The sequence below is a fragment of the Sphaeramia orbicularis genome, chromosome 22 (assembly GCF_902148855.1).
Source record: "Sphaeramia orbicularis chromosome 22, fSphaOr1.1, whole genome shotgun sequence".
NCBI classification, from domain to species: Eukaryota; Metazoa; Chordata; class Actinopteri; order Kurtiformes; family Apogonidae; genus Sphaeramia; species Sphaeramia orbicularis.
In genome coordinates this window covers 6,605,695-6,623,321 of record NC_043978.1, presented here as the reverse complement: position 1 = coordinate 6,623,321, position 17,627 = coordinate 6,605,695, and the positions used below count along the sequence as shown (strand labels likewise).

At 44.2% G+C, this 17,627-nt stretch overlaps 1 protein-coding gene across 2 annotated transcripts; it reads right to left on the bottom strand.

Moving 5' to 3' along the window:
* Nucleotides 1–2,400: 2,400 nt before the first annotated feature.
* timm9 (translocase of inner mitochondrial membrane 9 homolog) lies at nucleotides 2,401–4,349 on the bottom strand. 2 transcript variants are annotated; one of them, XM_030125914.1, is made up of 4 exons: nucleotides 4,270–4,349; nucleotides 3,965–4,007; nucleotides 3,172–3,267; nucleotides 2,401–2,701 (listed from the first exon to the last, which is right to left on the bottom strand). In XM_030125914.1, exons 2-4 carry the CDS (start codon nucleotides 4,001–4,003, stop codon nucleotides 2,567–2,569), a joined length of 270 nt encoding a protein of 89 aa, XP_029981774.1. In that variant the 5' UTR covers nucleotides 4,004–4,007; nucleotides 4,270–4,349; the 3' UTR covers nucleotides 2,401–2,566. The 2 variants fall into 2 exon arrangements, with proteins under 2 accessions (XP_029981774.1, XP_029981775.1); XM_030125915.1 differs by lacking the exon at nucleotides 4,270–4,349 and having other exon boundaries at nucleotides 3,965–4,254.
* Nucleotides 4,350–17,627: the final 13,278 nt, after the last annotated feature.

Here is a 17,627-nt window from a genome sequence, read left to right as displayed (position 1 = left end):
TGGGAGAATGACAATTGACTCAAATTTGAGAAAAATCAGTGTTCGTATGTCTGAACTGAACAAATTTTTGTCTAAATAAATCTGTAGGGGGCACTATGGAGCCAAAATTCAATTTCTTCCATTGAATAGGTGTTGGCCTGCGAGATGTACCACTGAGTCAAATTTGAGCCAAATCGGTGTTCGAATGTCCGAACTGAAGCAATTTTAATAAAAAAATAAGAATCTGAGCACAAGAACAATATAGCCGTTTCTATGGCAACCACAGCAACCACATATTTGGCCTTATTTGAAAGCTCTTGATCTCCCCCACATGTCTGTGGGGTCAGATGTCACGTGTCGTGCACTTACACACAAGTGACTGTCCCCGAGTGGACGTGTCCCATTGACTCCCATTCATTCTGAGCAGGTGTAAATATGTGACTTGTGCACATGTCATATACATCTTCGGAAAGCTCTCAGTGCCGTGAATGTGAATATGTGTGAGAGTGGCGACAGTGGCGAAAGGCGACCGCGTCACTGGCGATTTCGTCCCCATGCACCCACTGCAGACTCAATAGGCCCTGCGCCGGCTTTACTCGGCTCAGGCCTAATAATAATAATCTGAGCAAGAACAATATAGCTGTTTCTATAGCAACCACATATTTGGCCTTATGTGAAAGCTCTCGAGGTCCCCCACATGTCTGTGGGGTCAGATGTCACGTGTCATGCACTTACACCCATGTGACTGACCGTGAGTGGGCGTGTCCTATTGACTCCTATTCATTCTGAGCAGGTGTAAATATGCGATTTGTGCACATGTCATGTACATCTTCGGAAAGGTCTCAGTGCTGTGAATATGTGTGAGAGTGGCGACAGTGGCGAAAGGCGACCGCGTCACTGGCGATTTCGTCCCCATGCGCCCACTGCAGACTCAATAGGCCCTGCGCCGGCTTTACTCGGCTCGGGCCTAACAAGAGTCAGGGGTAAAGGACTACAGACCGCCTGAATGAGTAAGTAGTGCACAAACACACTGACTGCTCCACTGAAACCATCACAATTACAACCCAAATAGTTAATTAACATCTGTGAAAACAGAGTTGTGAAACTGTAAGTTAAACTGACTGTAGATGTGAGTGAAATTGTGTAAATGTAACTGCATCAGACTGAATAACTGATAAACAGATGAGCTCACTGACTTCAGTGAATTTACCTTTGAACTGAGCCAACTGAACTTATCTAATGATTGCAAAATCATCTAAAATCCTCATTTATGTAAAATTATTGAAATTAATATTTAAAAAATGTTTATATACTGACAGTGGGTGTAGTTCCTGTGGTTCCATTGTTTAATGAGCAGTGGAATAACTACTGGTTTCCATTTGTGGCGACTGTTGACTGAGATAAGGGATGAGATTAAATAAATCCTGGAATTTTGCCTGGTCTGGAGTTGGCTAGCTCCACAGAATAAATCTCCATGGTAACTTGTATCTAAACATATCCTGCTTTCCCCTATCCTGCTTTTGTGAAACTGGATCATGGATAAGTTGAGCCAGGATAACCAACATATCCTGGCTTAATCCCTTATCCTAGGTTTGTGAAACAGGCCACAGGTGTAGATTAGTGCACAAAGGGTCAGGATATGTACAGTCAGTCCAAAGGCCGACAATCAACACTGAACAAACAAGAACTGAAACTATGAATGATAAAAGAGCTGCAGCATCTGAAACCGACCACAAAGAACATTTGACACATAAACAGAACCACAGATAAACAGAACCACAGCGCTGCAGTTTCAGGACCACAGTTTGGATTGGCTCTGTCAACTCCACATAAAGTTTTATTAGGAAAGGTTGATTTTTATCAATTAGCAGAAATTCCAGGCAACCCCATGTGGGGTTCAGACCCCCAGGTTGAACACCACTAGTCTAACCTGTTGGACTCAGAACTGGGACTGGACTGGACTAGGACTGGACCCAGGAATTCCTTGGTACTGGTTAAACACAGACTCGGTTCCACCTCTGCAGATCCAACTGAACATCAGGGGCGTTTAGAAGAACTACCCCAGTGGTTCTGATCCAAATAAACCCAGAACCCTCTGAACTAAAAGAATCCAGTTCTGATCCAAATAAACCCAGAACCCTTTAAACTAACAGAATCCAGTTCTGATCCAAATAAACCCAGAACCCTCTGAACTAAAAGAATCCAGTTCTGATCCAAATAAACCCAGAACCCTCTGAACTAAAAGAATCCAGTTCTGATCCAAATAAACCCAGAACCCTTAGAACTACAAGAATCCAGTTCTGATCCAAATAAACCCAGAACCCTTTAAACTAAAAGAATCCAGTTCTGATCCAAATAAACCCAGAACCCTTTTAACTAAAAGAATCCAGTTCTGATCCAAATAAACCCAGAACTCTTAGAACCGGTCTGAGCTCAGCTTTAATAAAAACACATGGAAACACAAGAACTTTGACTACAGTTGAGTTCAGGTCCAGGAGACAGAGTCCAGCAGAACCACATGGGCCCGGTGGAGCTGGTCAGACCCGTGCTGACCCATGTTGACCCATGCAGACCCATATGGACCCAGTCAGCGGGGCTGGCCCAGAAGCCCGGCTTTGGCAGCCAAGGCCTCATTCTGCTGGATGTGGTACTCCTGGAACCTCATGGAGATCCTCTGGGTCATCTTCAGGTACTTCTGCAAACAGGACTCGGAGCAGCTGGACTGAGGAGCAGATCAGAACTACATGAGCACCAGATCAGAACCACATGAGGAGCAGATCAGAACCACATCATAACGCAACTACAACTCCCATCATGCATTGGATCAGTTTTCTTTTTTAAATGTTGTTCCGTTAAAAATGTGAAAAAATCAGATCAAGGGTTTGAAGTGGTCTGGTGGTCTATGTGGATCTGGACTGTAGTGGTCTGGTGGTCTATGTGATTCTGGATATAGTGGTCTGGTGGTCTATGTGGATCTGGATATAGCGGTCTGGTGGTCTGTGTGGATCTGGACTATAGCGGTCTGGTGGTGTATGTAGATCTGGACTGTAATGTTCTGGTGGTCTATGTGGATGTGGACTGTAGTGGTCTGGTGGTCTATGTGGATGTGGACTATGGTGGTCTGGTGGTCTGCGTTGTCTATATGTGGTCTGGTGATCTTTGTTGTCTATGTGGTCTATATGTGGTCTTTACCTCGTCTGCTTTGACATCTCTGCTGGTGAAATCTTTAACACAGTCCATGAAACAGTTCTCCGTCACTTTGTTGTACGTCCCCAGGAACTCCTTAAACTGGAACACACACACACACATCAGGGTGTTTACACTGACATGTGGGCGGGACTTAACTGTCCTCACGCCTCAGTTTAATCTCCTCTGATCGAGGATCAGTTTGATTCTCAGTTGGCTAATGGGTGTTAGCTTAGCGGCTAACATGGCTACTCTTGGTTTCTGTCCTGCTCAGTGTGTCAGTTCATTGGGTTTTCCTTTACGATAATAGTATATGTCATAAATGGAGTGGATTATGAGATAGGGTGTAGGTTTAGGGTATGGGGCTAGAGAACCATGAAGAAAAGAGGGGAAATGCTGAAACCCTAAACATAGAACATGTTCCTCTGAGACAGACACTCAAATATGAATATTAGTGTGTAACATAAACATGGACCGAACTGGGTTTAGATGCGTTCATCATAAACACATGTTGGACAGAGTCCAATAAGTCCAGAAACAACAGAAAACCATCGTCCTTGATCAGCTGAATATAATCAACAAGATCCAGAACCAAATAAGTTTGGTTCCTTTCAGAACAGTTACAGTACACACTACACCGTTATACTACACAGTACACAGTTATAGTACACAGTACATAGTTATAGTACACAGGACACAGTTATAGTACACAGTACACGGTTCTTCATAGTTCAGTGTTCGACACTAGAGTCTTTAAAGTTCTCATCCGGTACCGGAACCAGATGGTTCGTGTTCTCACCTGTTTGATCTGGTCCGACTCCGACACCTGAACCGCCATGACTCTGAAAAACACAAGACTTCATTAAACCACACAACGACCGTCCGAACCGGCTCCGTGCCGACAGAACCGTGTTTTTAATGAACACATTCACTAGTTTCGCTTCAATTCTTCGGATTTTCCGGCGGATCTTCATTAAACACGGACTCAGTTTCCGGGTTTTTTCGTCCGCGGTTAATTTTATCAGATTAACGTAAAGATTTAATTCACAGACAAATGGGAACGAAGCCCCGGACAGACCCGGAACCAGACCCCGGGTTCCTCACCTGAGCTTCAGACTGAAGGACGTGTGTGTGTGTGCGTGTGTGTGTGTGTGTGTGAGAGAGAGAGCGAGAGAGAGAGAGAGAGAGAGAGAGAGAGAGAGAGAGAGAGATGCAGACGAACCGGAGCCGCAGATTCACTGATCTGTTTTAACTTTAAGATGAAAAACACCGACAGAACCGAACATTGGACCGGATCCAAACCGAACACCGACACTGACGAAAATAGCCGCTAAGATATGATTTTCCAATTAATTAAATATCAATTAAACATTAACAGATACAATTTGACGAAAGTTCGGATCTGAAACAATACAGAGGAAGTGCACTTTAGGATAAATGTTCCGATGAGAAACCAGAAAACACACAGGTAGTTCCTACCAGATGAGTCAAGTTTAAAATGATTAGAACACGATCGTCAAGAAAATCTAATTAAATCCGGTAATTAAGGGAAAAACGAGTCACTTAACAACCAGTGTCATGAAGAAATAACTATAGAGTTGTGTACGTTAAAGGACAAGGAGTTGAATTCAGTCAAATGTTTTTTTATTTTTATTTTTTTTGCAACAATTACAAGTACAAATACAAATACAAAACAAAATAAAGTGACATTCTCATTTCTATCCATATGTGCAAATATAACAAAAGAGAATCACACCTCCAACATGTTATATGAATCAGAAAATATCTGAAAGTATAATGTAAAAATAAATAACTAAGACTATACAAATAAAAGATAAGTAGATTAAAAAAAAAAAAAAAGAAAAGAAAAAAAAAGGTACAAGGAGTTCAGCACAGCTGAAGATTTTCTATGAGTGTTTACAGTTTCTCAGCTTGGGCATTATCAATTATTTTCAAACACTTTTTAAACAAAAGGAGTTCGTTTTTAAGTGCAGACCATGAGGGGGAAGTTTTAGCACATCTGCATTTATGTATGCAATATTTTGTTACTATAATTATGTTATTCATCAAAAACTCATCTTTTTTATTTTTGAGGATTACACCCGTCTGAATGTAATTATAAGAGAGGAAGTCCATTTTCATAGAACTAGAGGACAGAAAATCATGAACACATCTCCATATATTTTGGACAATTTCACAAGCATAAAATAGATGTTCTGTCGTTTCCAAATTTTTATCACACATCTGACAATTTTCTACTTCAAATTTGAATTTTTTTTTAATGAATTCATTTGATGGATATATGTTATTAACTCTTTCAGTGCCATGGGCCGATTAAATCGGCTTTACGAAAACCACCTGTAAAGTGCCACGGGCCGATCAGATCGGCTTTGGAGAACATGCCACATTTGTGTACAAACAAACCATCCACCCCCATTTCTTTCTCACATTTCGATGACGTTCTTTCTGTGTCCCCCTTTTGAGACCAAGCAGACGGGAATTTGAGGTCACGCGACCGAATAATATTTTTTATATCTTTTTAATGTTTCTTATTCTCCGGTGTTTCATCAGAGGGAGCCCTCCATGCCGGGGGGCGGCTGTGGACGCCGGGGGCTGTGGCGGCGCCTTCTCTCACTGGGGTCCGCTCCTTTCTGGTGGGTGGGGGTCCCAGTTGGCCCTCTCCCACTAGTTGGGATGCGGGGCTGTGTTGCTGGTGCCTGGTCGCCGGGGTCGGCGGCTGCCTCCTGGTGCGGATGGCTCCCTGAGACAGCGCCTCCTAAATTGATGTTTTACTTTTACTTGTACATTTTTGTTCTGGTCTACCCGTGCTCAGTCAGTCTTCTTAAGTATGTGTGAGCTTGTGGGTTTGCATGTATATGTGTGTGTGTGCGGGTGAGTGGGTGGGTGTGGGTGGGGGGCGGTACTGATTTTTAAACTGGTATGTAAAGCACTTTGTGCTACAGTTTTTAAGTATGAAAAGTGCTATATAAATAAAGATTATTATTATTATTATTATTATTATTATTATTATTATTATTGTTATTATAAATTATGCAAATTACGATCAATAATGAATCGGCTGCGTCCGCTGCGTTTTGGATCTAATCAGCAATCGGTAGGATGTTATCGAGCGGTTTCCTGCAGGATTCTTCAAATATTATAAAAACGACGCGAAATACTGAAAAACGGCCAAATTCTGTGGCACTTTTAAGGCTTATTAGCCCCTTAACTGTCTGGCACCGAAAGAGTTAATAGTTTTGAAATGTATCTCCTTATATTTTGGAGGAAGTGGAAATTTTAAAAAATTTGTTCTTACAATTGATCTATCAGATTTGCTGTAACTTTGGAGGAAGAGTGTGCTCCTAGTTTTTCTCGGGCATATGGAGTCAACAAGGTGTTCTCTAATAAATTTATTATTAGGCCCGAGCCGAGTAAAGCCGGCGCAGGGCCTATTGAGTCTGCAGTGGACGCATGGAGACAAAATCGCCAGTGACGCGGTTGCCTTTCGCCACTGTTGCCACTCTCACATAAATTCACATTCACGGCACTGAGACCTTTCTGAAGATGTACAGGACATGTGCACAAATTGCATATTTACACCTGCTCAGAATGAATGGGAGTCAATTGGACACGCCAAGTCGGGGAAAGTCACGTGTATGTAAGTGCATGACACATGATATCTGACCCCACAGACATGTGGGGGAGCTCGAGAGCTTTCACATAAGGCAAAATACGTGGTTGCCATAGAAACAGCTATATTGTTCTTGCTCAGATTATTATTATTTTTATTAGGCACGAGCCGAGTAAAACCAGCGCAGGGCCTATTGAGTCTGCAGTGGGCGCATGGGGACAAAATCGCCAGTGACGCGGTCGCCTTTCGCCACTGTCACCCCTCTCACACATTCACATTCACAGCACTGAGACCTTTCCGAAGATGTACATGACGTGTGCACAAATCGCGTATTTACACCTGCTCTGAATGAATGGGAGTCAAAGGGCCACGCCCACTCGGGGTCAGTCACGTGTGTGTAAGTGCACGACACATGACATCTGACCCCACAGACGTGGGGGAGCTTCAGAGCTTTCAAATAAGGCCAGATATGTGGTTGCCACAGAAACGGCTATATTGTTCTTGCTCAGATTCTTCTTACTTTTTTTACTTTTTAGGCCAGAGCCGAGTAAAGCCGGCGCAGGGCCTACTGAGTGGGCGCATGGGGACGAAATCCCCAGTGATGCGGTCGCCTTTCGCCACTGTCGCCACTCTCACACATATTCACATTCACGGCACTGAGACAGACATGTGGGGGAGCTCGAGAGCTTTCCAATAGGGCCAAATATGTGGTTGCCATAGAAACGGCTATATTGTTCTTGTGCTCAGATTCTTATTTTTCTCCTGCTCTTTGAGCTCAATTTTGACCCTCTGAACATTGACGAAAACTCACCAAATTTTGCCTAAAATTCAGAAGTGCGAGAAATTGAATTTACAAAAAGGTTTCGTAGAGGTCAGTAAAGAAATGTTGCGGCAGTGCCCCCTTGAAAAGTGGAAATGCATTGCGCCAATGGGAGCTCATCCAACATAAAGTTTGTCGCAGAGCCACGAAAATCGGTACACACATTCATCATGAGGAGAAAAACAAAAAATATTATTATGGCCACGCCCCTAAACCAACCCTTAGTTGGCCATATTGGATTGAAATTTCTAAAATGCTGAGTCAGCGTTTTCGCTGATGTTGTATCTCTTATCTCCTACTAAGCCGTTTGGCCGAATGGGCTCAAAATCAGTGTAAGGTATCTAGAGAAGTGGGACATCAAAAGTTATCCGAATTTTTTGAATCGGTCTCACCATTTTTGTGCGACGAGGTTACAAACTTTGCAAAGTTTTTTCGAAAATTTACCATCACAAAAATTGCTTCAGCTCAGACATACGAACACCGATTTGGCTGAAATTTGACTCAGTGGTAAATCTCGAAGGTCTACACCCATTCAAAGGAAGAAATTCAATTTTAGCTGCATAGCGCCCCCTACAGATTTACTTATACTAAAATTTCTTTAGTTTGGACATAATAAAAAAGATCTGCCTCAAATTTGAATCAGTTGTCAATCTCCCAGGCCTACACCCATTCATCAGAAGACATTGAAATTTGGTGCTAGAGCGCCACCCCTGAACGATGGACATACTTCTACTGGACGTGCCCGTGGCGAGGGCCTTCAGATGCCGCTTGCGGCTTAAATTTTTTTGCTTTTGTCTTATTAGGCCCGAGCCGAGTAAAGCCGGCGCAGGGTCTATTGAGTATGCAGTGGGCGCATGTGTCAGGATCTGTGCCTGGGTGACTCTTTGCTCCTCCCTTTTGGTCATGGACCTGTGCCTGTGTGACCCTCAGCTCCTCTTTTGTTATAATCATTATCATCATCATACTCACCTGCTGGCGCTGCGTGGCTGCAGCCAATTACCATTGGCCTATTTAAGGATTAGGTTTGCAGCCATGCAGCGCTGGTCCATTACTCCTCTCTCCTTTCCATAGCCCGGACATTTGATCATATTCATCCACGGACTCTGACTCAGGTTTTGTATGTTTTTTTCCTATGGACTCTACTTTAGTTTTTGTATTAGGTTTTTCGTTGTCTGGTTTTCATTTTTTGTTAAATAAACTTGTTATTTTTTCCCTTCAGTACTGTGCATTTGAGTCCTCTCATTTTCCCTTTCGTGACAGAATGGACCAGCCATACCTGGACTCAGCCGGTACTGAAGGGACCCGTTTTTTCGTTTTTCCGTGTTTTTAGTTTTTTCATCCCTGGTTTCGTTTGTCTTTCCTTAGTTCTCCCCTTGTACCGTCGCTCCGCGCTTCCCTGCCCCATATCCGGCTTTTCTGAGACTTACCTTTGTCCTCAGCTCTGGCGGCTCGGTCTCCTCCGTGCCGGTTGGTTCTGGAGGTCCCGGATCCGTCGGGTGCATACCCCGGTTTGTTCTCCCGGTGTATCTGTCCTCTGTGTGTTTCCTGCCTTGTATTACCGGCGTTCCCATGTCATGTGGGGTCCCGGACCATGTTGAGTCCGGGCTCTCCTCCCGTGTTGTTTTTTCCGGTGCGTTTCTGTCTCTCGTCTGTTTCCTGCCTCGTGTTTCCAGTGTCCTGTTCCATGTGGGGACCTGGGCCTTCGTGGGGTCCGGGTTCTTCTCTTGTGTCTTTTCCTTCGTGTGTCTAATGGTTTGAGTGAGTTTATTAGCTCTGATCTGCCTATTCATGTTAGTTTGTTTGTTCTGCTTGTTTTATTCGTTCCTCCCTGTCTCTCTCTGTCCGTGTGTGCCGTTTTCTGAGTGTATTTCTCCGTGTGTATTTCTCCGTGTGTATTTCTCCGTGTGTATTTCTCCGTGTATTTGTCTTTCTGTGTATTTTTCAGTACTACCTGGAGGCTAGTACGCCGTCTGGTAGTTTCCCCTCCTTGAAGTCCGGTTCCGGCCGCGCAGCGTTTTCTGAAGCCTGATTCAGTTTGTCCGTGCAGCGTTCCTGCAATCTGATTCTGTCTGTTCGCGCAGCGTTTTTTAAAGCCTGTTCCTGTCTGTTCCTGAAGTCCGGTTCCGTCCGGCAGCGTTCCTGAAGTCCGGTTCCGTCCGGCAGCGTTCCTGAAGTCCGGTTCCGTCCGGCAGCGTTCCTGAAGTCCGGTTCCGTCCGGCAGCGTTCCTGAAGTCCGGTTCCGTCCGGCAACGTTCCTGAAGTCCGGTTCCGTCCGGCAGCGTTCCTGAAGTCCGGTTCCGTCCGGCAGCGTTCCTGAAGTCCGGTTCCGTCCGCGCAGCGTTCCTGTTTCCCCGTCTCGGCCTCGCTCTTTGTGTCTCCCCGTCTCGGCCTCGCTCTTTGTGTCTCCCCGTCTCGGCCTCGCTCTTTGTGTCTCCCCGTCTCGGCCTCGCTCTTTGTGTTTCCCTCTCCGTTCCCCTGTCAGTCCAGTCTCAGAGTCCGTTCCCCTGTCTGTCCAGTCTCAGAGTCCGTTCCCCTGTCTGTCCAGTCTCAGAGTCCGTTCCCCTGTCTGTCCAGTCTCAGAGTCCGTTCCCCTGTCTGTCTAGTCTCAGAGTCCGTTCCCCTGTCTGTCCAGTCTCAGAGTCCATAGTCCTGTCTGTCCAGTCTCAGTCAGCCAGAGTCCTGGGTCCAGCCATAGTCCAATTCCAGTCGATGTCTGTAGTCCAGTCTTTGTCCGGTCTGTCTTGTCTCAGTTAGAGTCACTAGTCCAGCCATATTCAGTTCCAGTCAATGTCCTAAGCCCAGCTGGAGTCCTGTCTGCCACAGCCCTGGAGGTCCACGAACCAGGGGATTTTTCTGTCCTGGTTTGGAGGTTTTCCACGTCCTGGTCCGGAGGTCTGTCCTGAGGTTCTGCAGCCAGTCCGCCCGGAGGCTCTTCACGCCGTTTCACCGGGAGGTGCTTCACCCTCTTCGCCCGGAGGCTCTTCACGCCGTTTCACCGGGAGGTGCGTCAGCCTGTTTGCCCTGAGGTTCTGCAGCCAGTCCACCCGGAGGCTCTTAACGCCGTTTCACCGGGAGGTGCTTCACCCTCTTCGCCCGGAGGCTCTTCACACCGTCCCACCGGGAGGTACTTCAGCCTATCTCCCCTGTGGTTCTTCATGCCCCTTTTGCCAGGATGCCCTGGTCTTCGTGGGGGGCTTTTTCGCATCTCTGGGGACGTCAGGATGCCGTCCCTTGAGGGGGGGGTCCTGTCAGGATCTGTGCCTGGGTGACTCTTTGCTCCTCCCTTTTGGTCATGGACCTGTGCCTGTGTGACCCTCAGCTCCTCTTTTGTTATAATCATTATCATCATCATACTCACCTGCTGGCGCTGCGTGGCTGCAGCCAATTACCATTGGCCTATTTAAGGATTAGGTTTGCAGCCATGCAGCGCTGGTCCATTACTCCTCTCTCCTTTCCATAGCCCGGACATTTGATCATATTCATCCACGGACTCTGACTCAGGTTTTGTATGTTTTTTTCCTATGGACTCTACTTTAGTTTTTGTATTAGGTTTTTCGTTGTCTGGTTTTCATTTTTTGTTAAATAAACTTGTTATTTTTTCCCTTCAGTACTGTGCATTTGAGTCCTCTCATTTTCCCTTTCGTGACAGCATGGGGACGAAATCGCCAGTGACGTGGTTGCCTTTCGCCACTGTCGCCACTCTCACACATATTCACATTCACGGCACTGAGACCTTTCCGACAATGTACATGACATGTGCACTAATCGCATATTTACACCTGCTCAGAATGAATGGGAGTCAATGGGCCACACCCACTCGGGGTCAGTCACATGGGTGTAAGTGCACGACACGTGACATCTGACCCCACAGACATGTGGGGGACCTCGAGAGCTTTCAAATAAGGCCAAATATGTAGTTGCCATAGAAACGGCTATATTGTTCTTGCTCAGATTATTAGGCCCGAGCCGAGTAAAGCCGGTGCAGGGCCTATTGAGTCTGCAGTGGGCGCATGGGGACAAAATCGCCAGTGACGTGGTCGCCTTTTGCCACTGTCGCCACTCTCACACATATTCATATTCACGGCACTGAGACAGACGTGGGGGAGCTCGAGAGCTTTCAAATAAGGCCAAATATGTGGTTGCCATAGAAACGGCTATATTGTTCTTGTTGCTCAGATTCTTATTTTCTCCTGCTCTTTGAGCTCAATTTTGACCCTCTGAACATTTACAAAAACTCACCAAATTTTGCCTAAAATTCAGAAGTGCAAGAAATTGAATTTACATATAGGTTTCATAGAAGTCGGTAAAAAAATGTTGCGGCAGCGCCCCCTTGAAAAGTGGAAATGCATTGCGCCAATGGGAGCTCGTCCAACATACAGTTTGTCGTAGAGCCACGAAAATCGGTACACAGATTCATCATGAGGCGACAAACAAAAAATATTATTATGGCCACGCCCCTAAACCAACCCTTAGTCGGCCATATTGGATTGAAATTTCCAAAATGCTGAGTCAGCGTTTTCGCTGACGTTGTATTTTAACTATCTCCTACTAAGCCGTTTGGCCGAATGAGCTCAAAATTGGTGTACAGTATCTAGAGAAGAGGGACATCAAAAGTTATCCGACTTTTTTGAATCGGTGTCACCGTTTTTGTGCGACAAGGTTACAAACTTTGCGAAGTTTCTTTGAAAATTTACCACCACAAAAATTGCTTCAGCTCAGACATACAAACACCGATTTGGCTGAAATTTGACTCAGATGTCTACCTCCCAGGCCTACACCAATTTATTGAAAGAAATTGAAATTTCGCAATATAGCGCCCCCTACAAATGTACATTTACAAAAATGACATCACTTCGGACATATGAACACCGATTTGGCTTAAATTTGACTCAGACATCTGTCTCCCAGGCCTACACCTATTTGTCAAAAGAAACTGAAATTATGCAGTACAGCGCCCCCTAAAAAAATTCTTAATATTTTTTTATTAAAATTGATTCAGTTCAGACATATGAACACCGATTTGGCTCAAATTTGACTCAGACGTCTATCTCTCAGGCCTACACCCATTTATCAGAAAAATTTGAAATTCGGTGCCATAGCGCCCCCTACAATTTTACCTTTACGAAAATTTCTTCACGTTAGACATACAAACACCAATTTGGCTCAAATTTGAATCAGTTGTCAATCTCCCAGGCCTACACCTATTTATCAAAAGAAAATGACATTTCGCTAAATAGCGCCCCCTACAAATTTACCTTCACAAAAATTGCATTAATTCAAACATACGAACACCAATTTGGCTCAAATTTGACTCAGTGGTAAATCTCGAAGGTCTACACCCATTCAAAGGAAGAAATTCAATTTTAGCTGCATAGCGCCCCCTACAGATTTACTTATACTAAAATTTCTTTAGTTTGGACATAAAACCAAAGATCTGCCACAAATTTGAAACAGTTGTCAATCTCCCAGGCCGACACACATTCATCAGAAGACATTGAAATTTGGTGCTAGAGCGCCACCTGCTGAAGGATGGACATACTTCTACTGGACGTGCCCGTGGCGAGGGCCTTTAGATGCCACTTGCGGCTTTAATTTTTTATTAAAATTGCTTCAGTTCGGACATACGAACACCGATTTTGCTCAAATTTGACTCAGACGTCTATCTCCCAGGCCTACACCCATTTATCATAAAAAATTTGAAATTCGGTGCCATAGCGCCCCTTACAATTTTACCTTTACGAAAATTACTTCACGTTAGACATGCGAACACCAATTTGGCTCAAATTTGAATCAGTTGTCAATCTCCCAGGCCTACACCCATTTATCAAAAGAAAATGCCATTTCAAACAATGGCGCCCCCTACAAATTTACCTTCATGAAAATTGCATCAGTTCAGACATACGAACACCGATTTGGCTCAAATTTCACTCAGTGGTACATCTCGCAGGCCATTCAATGGAACAAATTGAATTTTGGCTCCATAGCGCCCCCTACAGATTTATTTATACAAAATTTTGTTCAGTTCGGACATACGAACACTGATTTGTCTCAAATTTGAGTCAATTGTCAATGTCCCAGGCCTACGCCCATTCACCAGAAGACACAAAAGTTGGGGCTAGACCGCCACCTGCTGAACGATGAGCATACATCCACTGGACGTGCCCTTGGCGAGGGCCTTTAGATGCCGCTTGTGGCTTTAATTAGGGACCGAGCCGAAAGGTAAGGCCCGCTCACACAGTGAGAGGCCTTGCCTGCAAGCAAGGCCCTATTGTTTTTCGTTCGTTTTTATTAGGGACCGAGCCGAAAGGTAAGGCCCTCTCACACAGTGAGAGGCCTTGCCTGCAAGCAAGGCCCTATTGTTTTTTGTTCGTTTTTATATTATTATTATTATTAGGGACCGAGCCGAAAGGTAAGGCCCTCTCACACAGTGAGAGGCCTTGCCTGCAAGCAAGGCCCTATTGTTTTTCGTTCGTTTTTATATTATTAGGGACCGAGCCGAAAGGTAAGGCCCTCTCACACAGTGAGAGGCCTTGCCTGCAAGCAAGGCCCTATTGTTTTTCGTTCGTTTTTATATTATTAGGGACCGAGCCGAAAGGTAAGGCCCTCTCACACAGTGAGAGGCCTTGCCTGCAAGCAAGGCCCTATTGTTTTTCGTTCGTTTTTATATTATTATTATTAGGGACCGAGCCGAAAGGTAAGGCCCTCTCACACAGTGAGAGGCCTTGCCTGCAAGCAAGGCCCTATTGTTATTCGTTCGTTTTTTATTAGGGACCGAGCCGAAAGGTAAGGCCCTCTCACACAGTGAGAGGCCTTGCCTGCAAGCAAGGCCCTATTGTTATTCGTTCGTTTTTAGGGACCGAGCCGAAAGGTAAGGCCCTCTCACGCAGTGAGAGGCCTTGCCTGCAAGCAAGGCCCTATTGTTTTTCGTTCGTTTTTATATTATTATTATTATTATTCACACACCACTTTGACCTGGATTTTGACCCCCTGAACATGCACGAAAACTCACCAAATTTGGCACACATGTCAGGCCTGGCGAAAAATTTGATAAAATGAAAAAATTAACCCCATAGGTGCCAAAATGGGCTCTCTAGCACCACCTATGTGAAAAAAACGGCAACTGCCCTAGTGGCCAGTAGGAATGTCGTACAGACATGAAACCAGTGCCAAAATTTTTGTTGGATCATGCTCTACAAATCATCCACTGACACTCATGACCTATCTGCAACAGGAACTTCGCAATATGCCTTTCAAAATAAAATTTCTAAAACTAACTCCGATGACACCGTTTGTGGTATTGACTTCTAAATAGCGCCAAAAGATAGAGTGAACCCTCCTTAATACAACGATTTCACACCTTTTCCATAACTGTCTTAGTTTCTTTTTTACAAGCCACCAAAGTTGCGATGTTTGAAACTCATTTTTCATTTTGCAGTTTTTCCCCACACGTGACATATATACACGTTCACAGGACTCACCACAACGCTCACATGCAAAACATTTTGAGATAGGATGTATGGTTATTGATTTATAACAATTTGTTTATTTTCATACTTTTTCGGCTTTAGACTGCCATTTGACCCCCTTAACATGCTCCAAAACTCACCAAATTTGCCATGTATGTCATGGCTGGTGAACCCTTTCATTCAATATCAAAATTAACCCCTTGGGTGCCAAAATGAACTCTGTAGCGCCACCTATGTACTAAAAAACTCTCAAAATCTGCCCTAGCGGCCAGTAGGAATGTTGTAGAAACATGAAACAAATGCCAAAATGTTGGTCTGATTGAGCCCGACAAATCCTACACTGACACTCATGAGCTAACTCCAACAGGAAGTTGGCAATCTGCCTTTGAAAGCTACTATACGTTTCTGCAATTACTGCTTAGTCATTTCAGACCTTTGAATAAAAAGTTATACCTCATTAATTTCCCACAAGTCTGCAGAATCCAAAAGTGAAAGAATTTTTCAGATACGACCTACGGTTATGGAATAATGGCGATTTTTTGAAGACTATGTTTACTTTCACTTTTAACAATGACAAAGTCCCTATAAAACTCTTCCTGGTGCACAGCTGTATGTGTCTGTCCTTAGTGCAGTGATTCATGTAGCTGCCTATGAAACAAGAGGACCCAGGTTCAAATCCCAGACAATCCAATTTTTTTTTTTTTTTTTTTCTTCTTTCTCCATTTTAAAACAGGTTTTACTCGATTGTATTTTGGATATTGGAAATTTTGCACACATTCAAAAGTACACTGAGTACATTTTTTCTAAATAAAACCCTAATTACCAATAATACAAAATTTCTATTACATAACTTCTTTTCATTTTTATGACCAAACACTCAACTGTTTGTGCAATGTTTCTTCATTCAAAAGTACTCTTTCTCAAAGACACACATGCTCACACAATAGGGTTTTTTTCAAAATAAAAGCCTTAAATGTGAGAAATCATCACTTTAATGCTCAATTATTTATACAATTTCAATTCATTTTTCAAACTGATTCTTTCTCTCACATACAAAACAAATGCACATGCACACAGTAGGGTTTCCAAAATAAAAGTGTCATTTTAAAGGTGATGGTGGTTTCAGCAGAGGGTCGCTGGTGTTCTGTACAGATGTAAGGAGGACAGACACTAAAGGGTGGGAACTGGTATGGGGACGGAGAGGTGTGAGTGGAGCTGAGGTGTGGACATTCCCGGGACGCAGATCGCGGGGGAGGCGGAACGCCCGGTGCGAGGTCCCGCCCAATGCTGCTTGCAGCTTTAATTAGGGACCGAGCCGAAAGGTAAGGCCCTCTCACACAGTGAGAGGCCTTGCCTGCAAGCAAGGCCCTATTGTTTTTCGTTCGTTTTTATATTATTATTATTAGGGACCGAGCCGAAAGGTAAGGCCCTCTCACACAGTGAGAGGCCTTGCCTGCAAGCAAGGCCCTATTGTTTTTCGTTCGTTTTTATATTATTATTATTAGGGACCGAGCCGAAAGGTAAGGCCCTCTCACACAGTGAGAGGCCTTGCCTGCAAGCAAGGCCCTATTGTTATTCTTTCGTTTTTAGGGACCGAGCCGAAAGGTAAGGCCCTCTCACGCAGTGAGAGGCCTTGCCTGCAAGCAAGGCCCTATTGTTTTTCGTTCGTTTTTATTAGGGACCGAGCCGAAAGGTAAGGCCCTCTCACACAGTGAGAGGCCTTGCCTGCAAGCAAGGCCCTATTGTTTTTCGTTTGTTTTTATATTATTATTATTATTATTATTCACACACCACTTTGACCTGGATTTTGACCCCCTGAACATGCACGAAAACTCACCAAATTTGGCACACATGTCAGGCCTGGCGAAAAATTTATAAAATGAAAAAATTAACCCCATAGGTGCCAAAATGGGCTCTCTAGCGCCACCTATGTGAAAAAAAACGGCAACTGCCCTAGTGGCCAGTAGGAATGTCGTACAGACATGAAACCAGTGCCAAAATTTTTGTTGGATCATGCTCTACAAATCATCCACTGACACTCATGACCTATCTGCAACAGGAACTTCGCAATATGCCTTTCAAAATAAAATTTCTAAAACTAACTCCGATGACACCGTTTGTGGTATTGACTTCTAAATAGCGCCAAAAGATAGAGTGAACCCTCCTTAATACAACGATTTCACACCTTTTCCATAACTGTCTTAGTTTCTTTTTTACAAGCCTGCAAAGTTGCGATGTTTGGAACTCATTTTTCACTTTGGAGTTTTTCCCCACATGTGACATATCTACGCGTTCACGGGACTCAGCACAACTCTCACATCCACAAATTTTTGAGATAGGATGTACGGTTATTGATTTATAACAATTTGTTTCTTTTCATACTTTTTCCACTTTAGACTGCCATTTGACCCCCTTAACATGCTCCAAAACTCACCAAATTTGCCATGTATGTCATGACTGGTGAACACTTTCATACAATATCAAAATTAACCCCTTGCATGCTAAAATGGACTCTGTAGCGCCACCTATGTACTAAAAAACACAC

Coding starts and splice junctions, on each gene's coding strand:
- timm9 (XM_030125914.1), bottom strand. CDS start 4,003: ATGGCGGTTCAGGTGTCGGAGTCGGACCAGATCAAACAG. Junction 3,268..3,964: donor AGTCGGACCAGATCAAACAG/GTGAGAACACGA, acceptor TGTGTGTTCCAG/TTTAAGGAGTTCCTGGGGAC. Junction 2,702..3,171: donor GAGATGTCAAAGCAGACGAG/GTAAAGACCACA, acceptor TCTGCTCCTCAG/TCCAGCTGCTCCGAGTCCTG.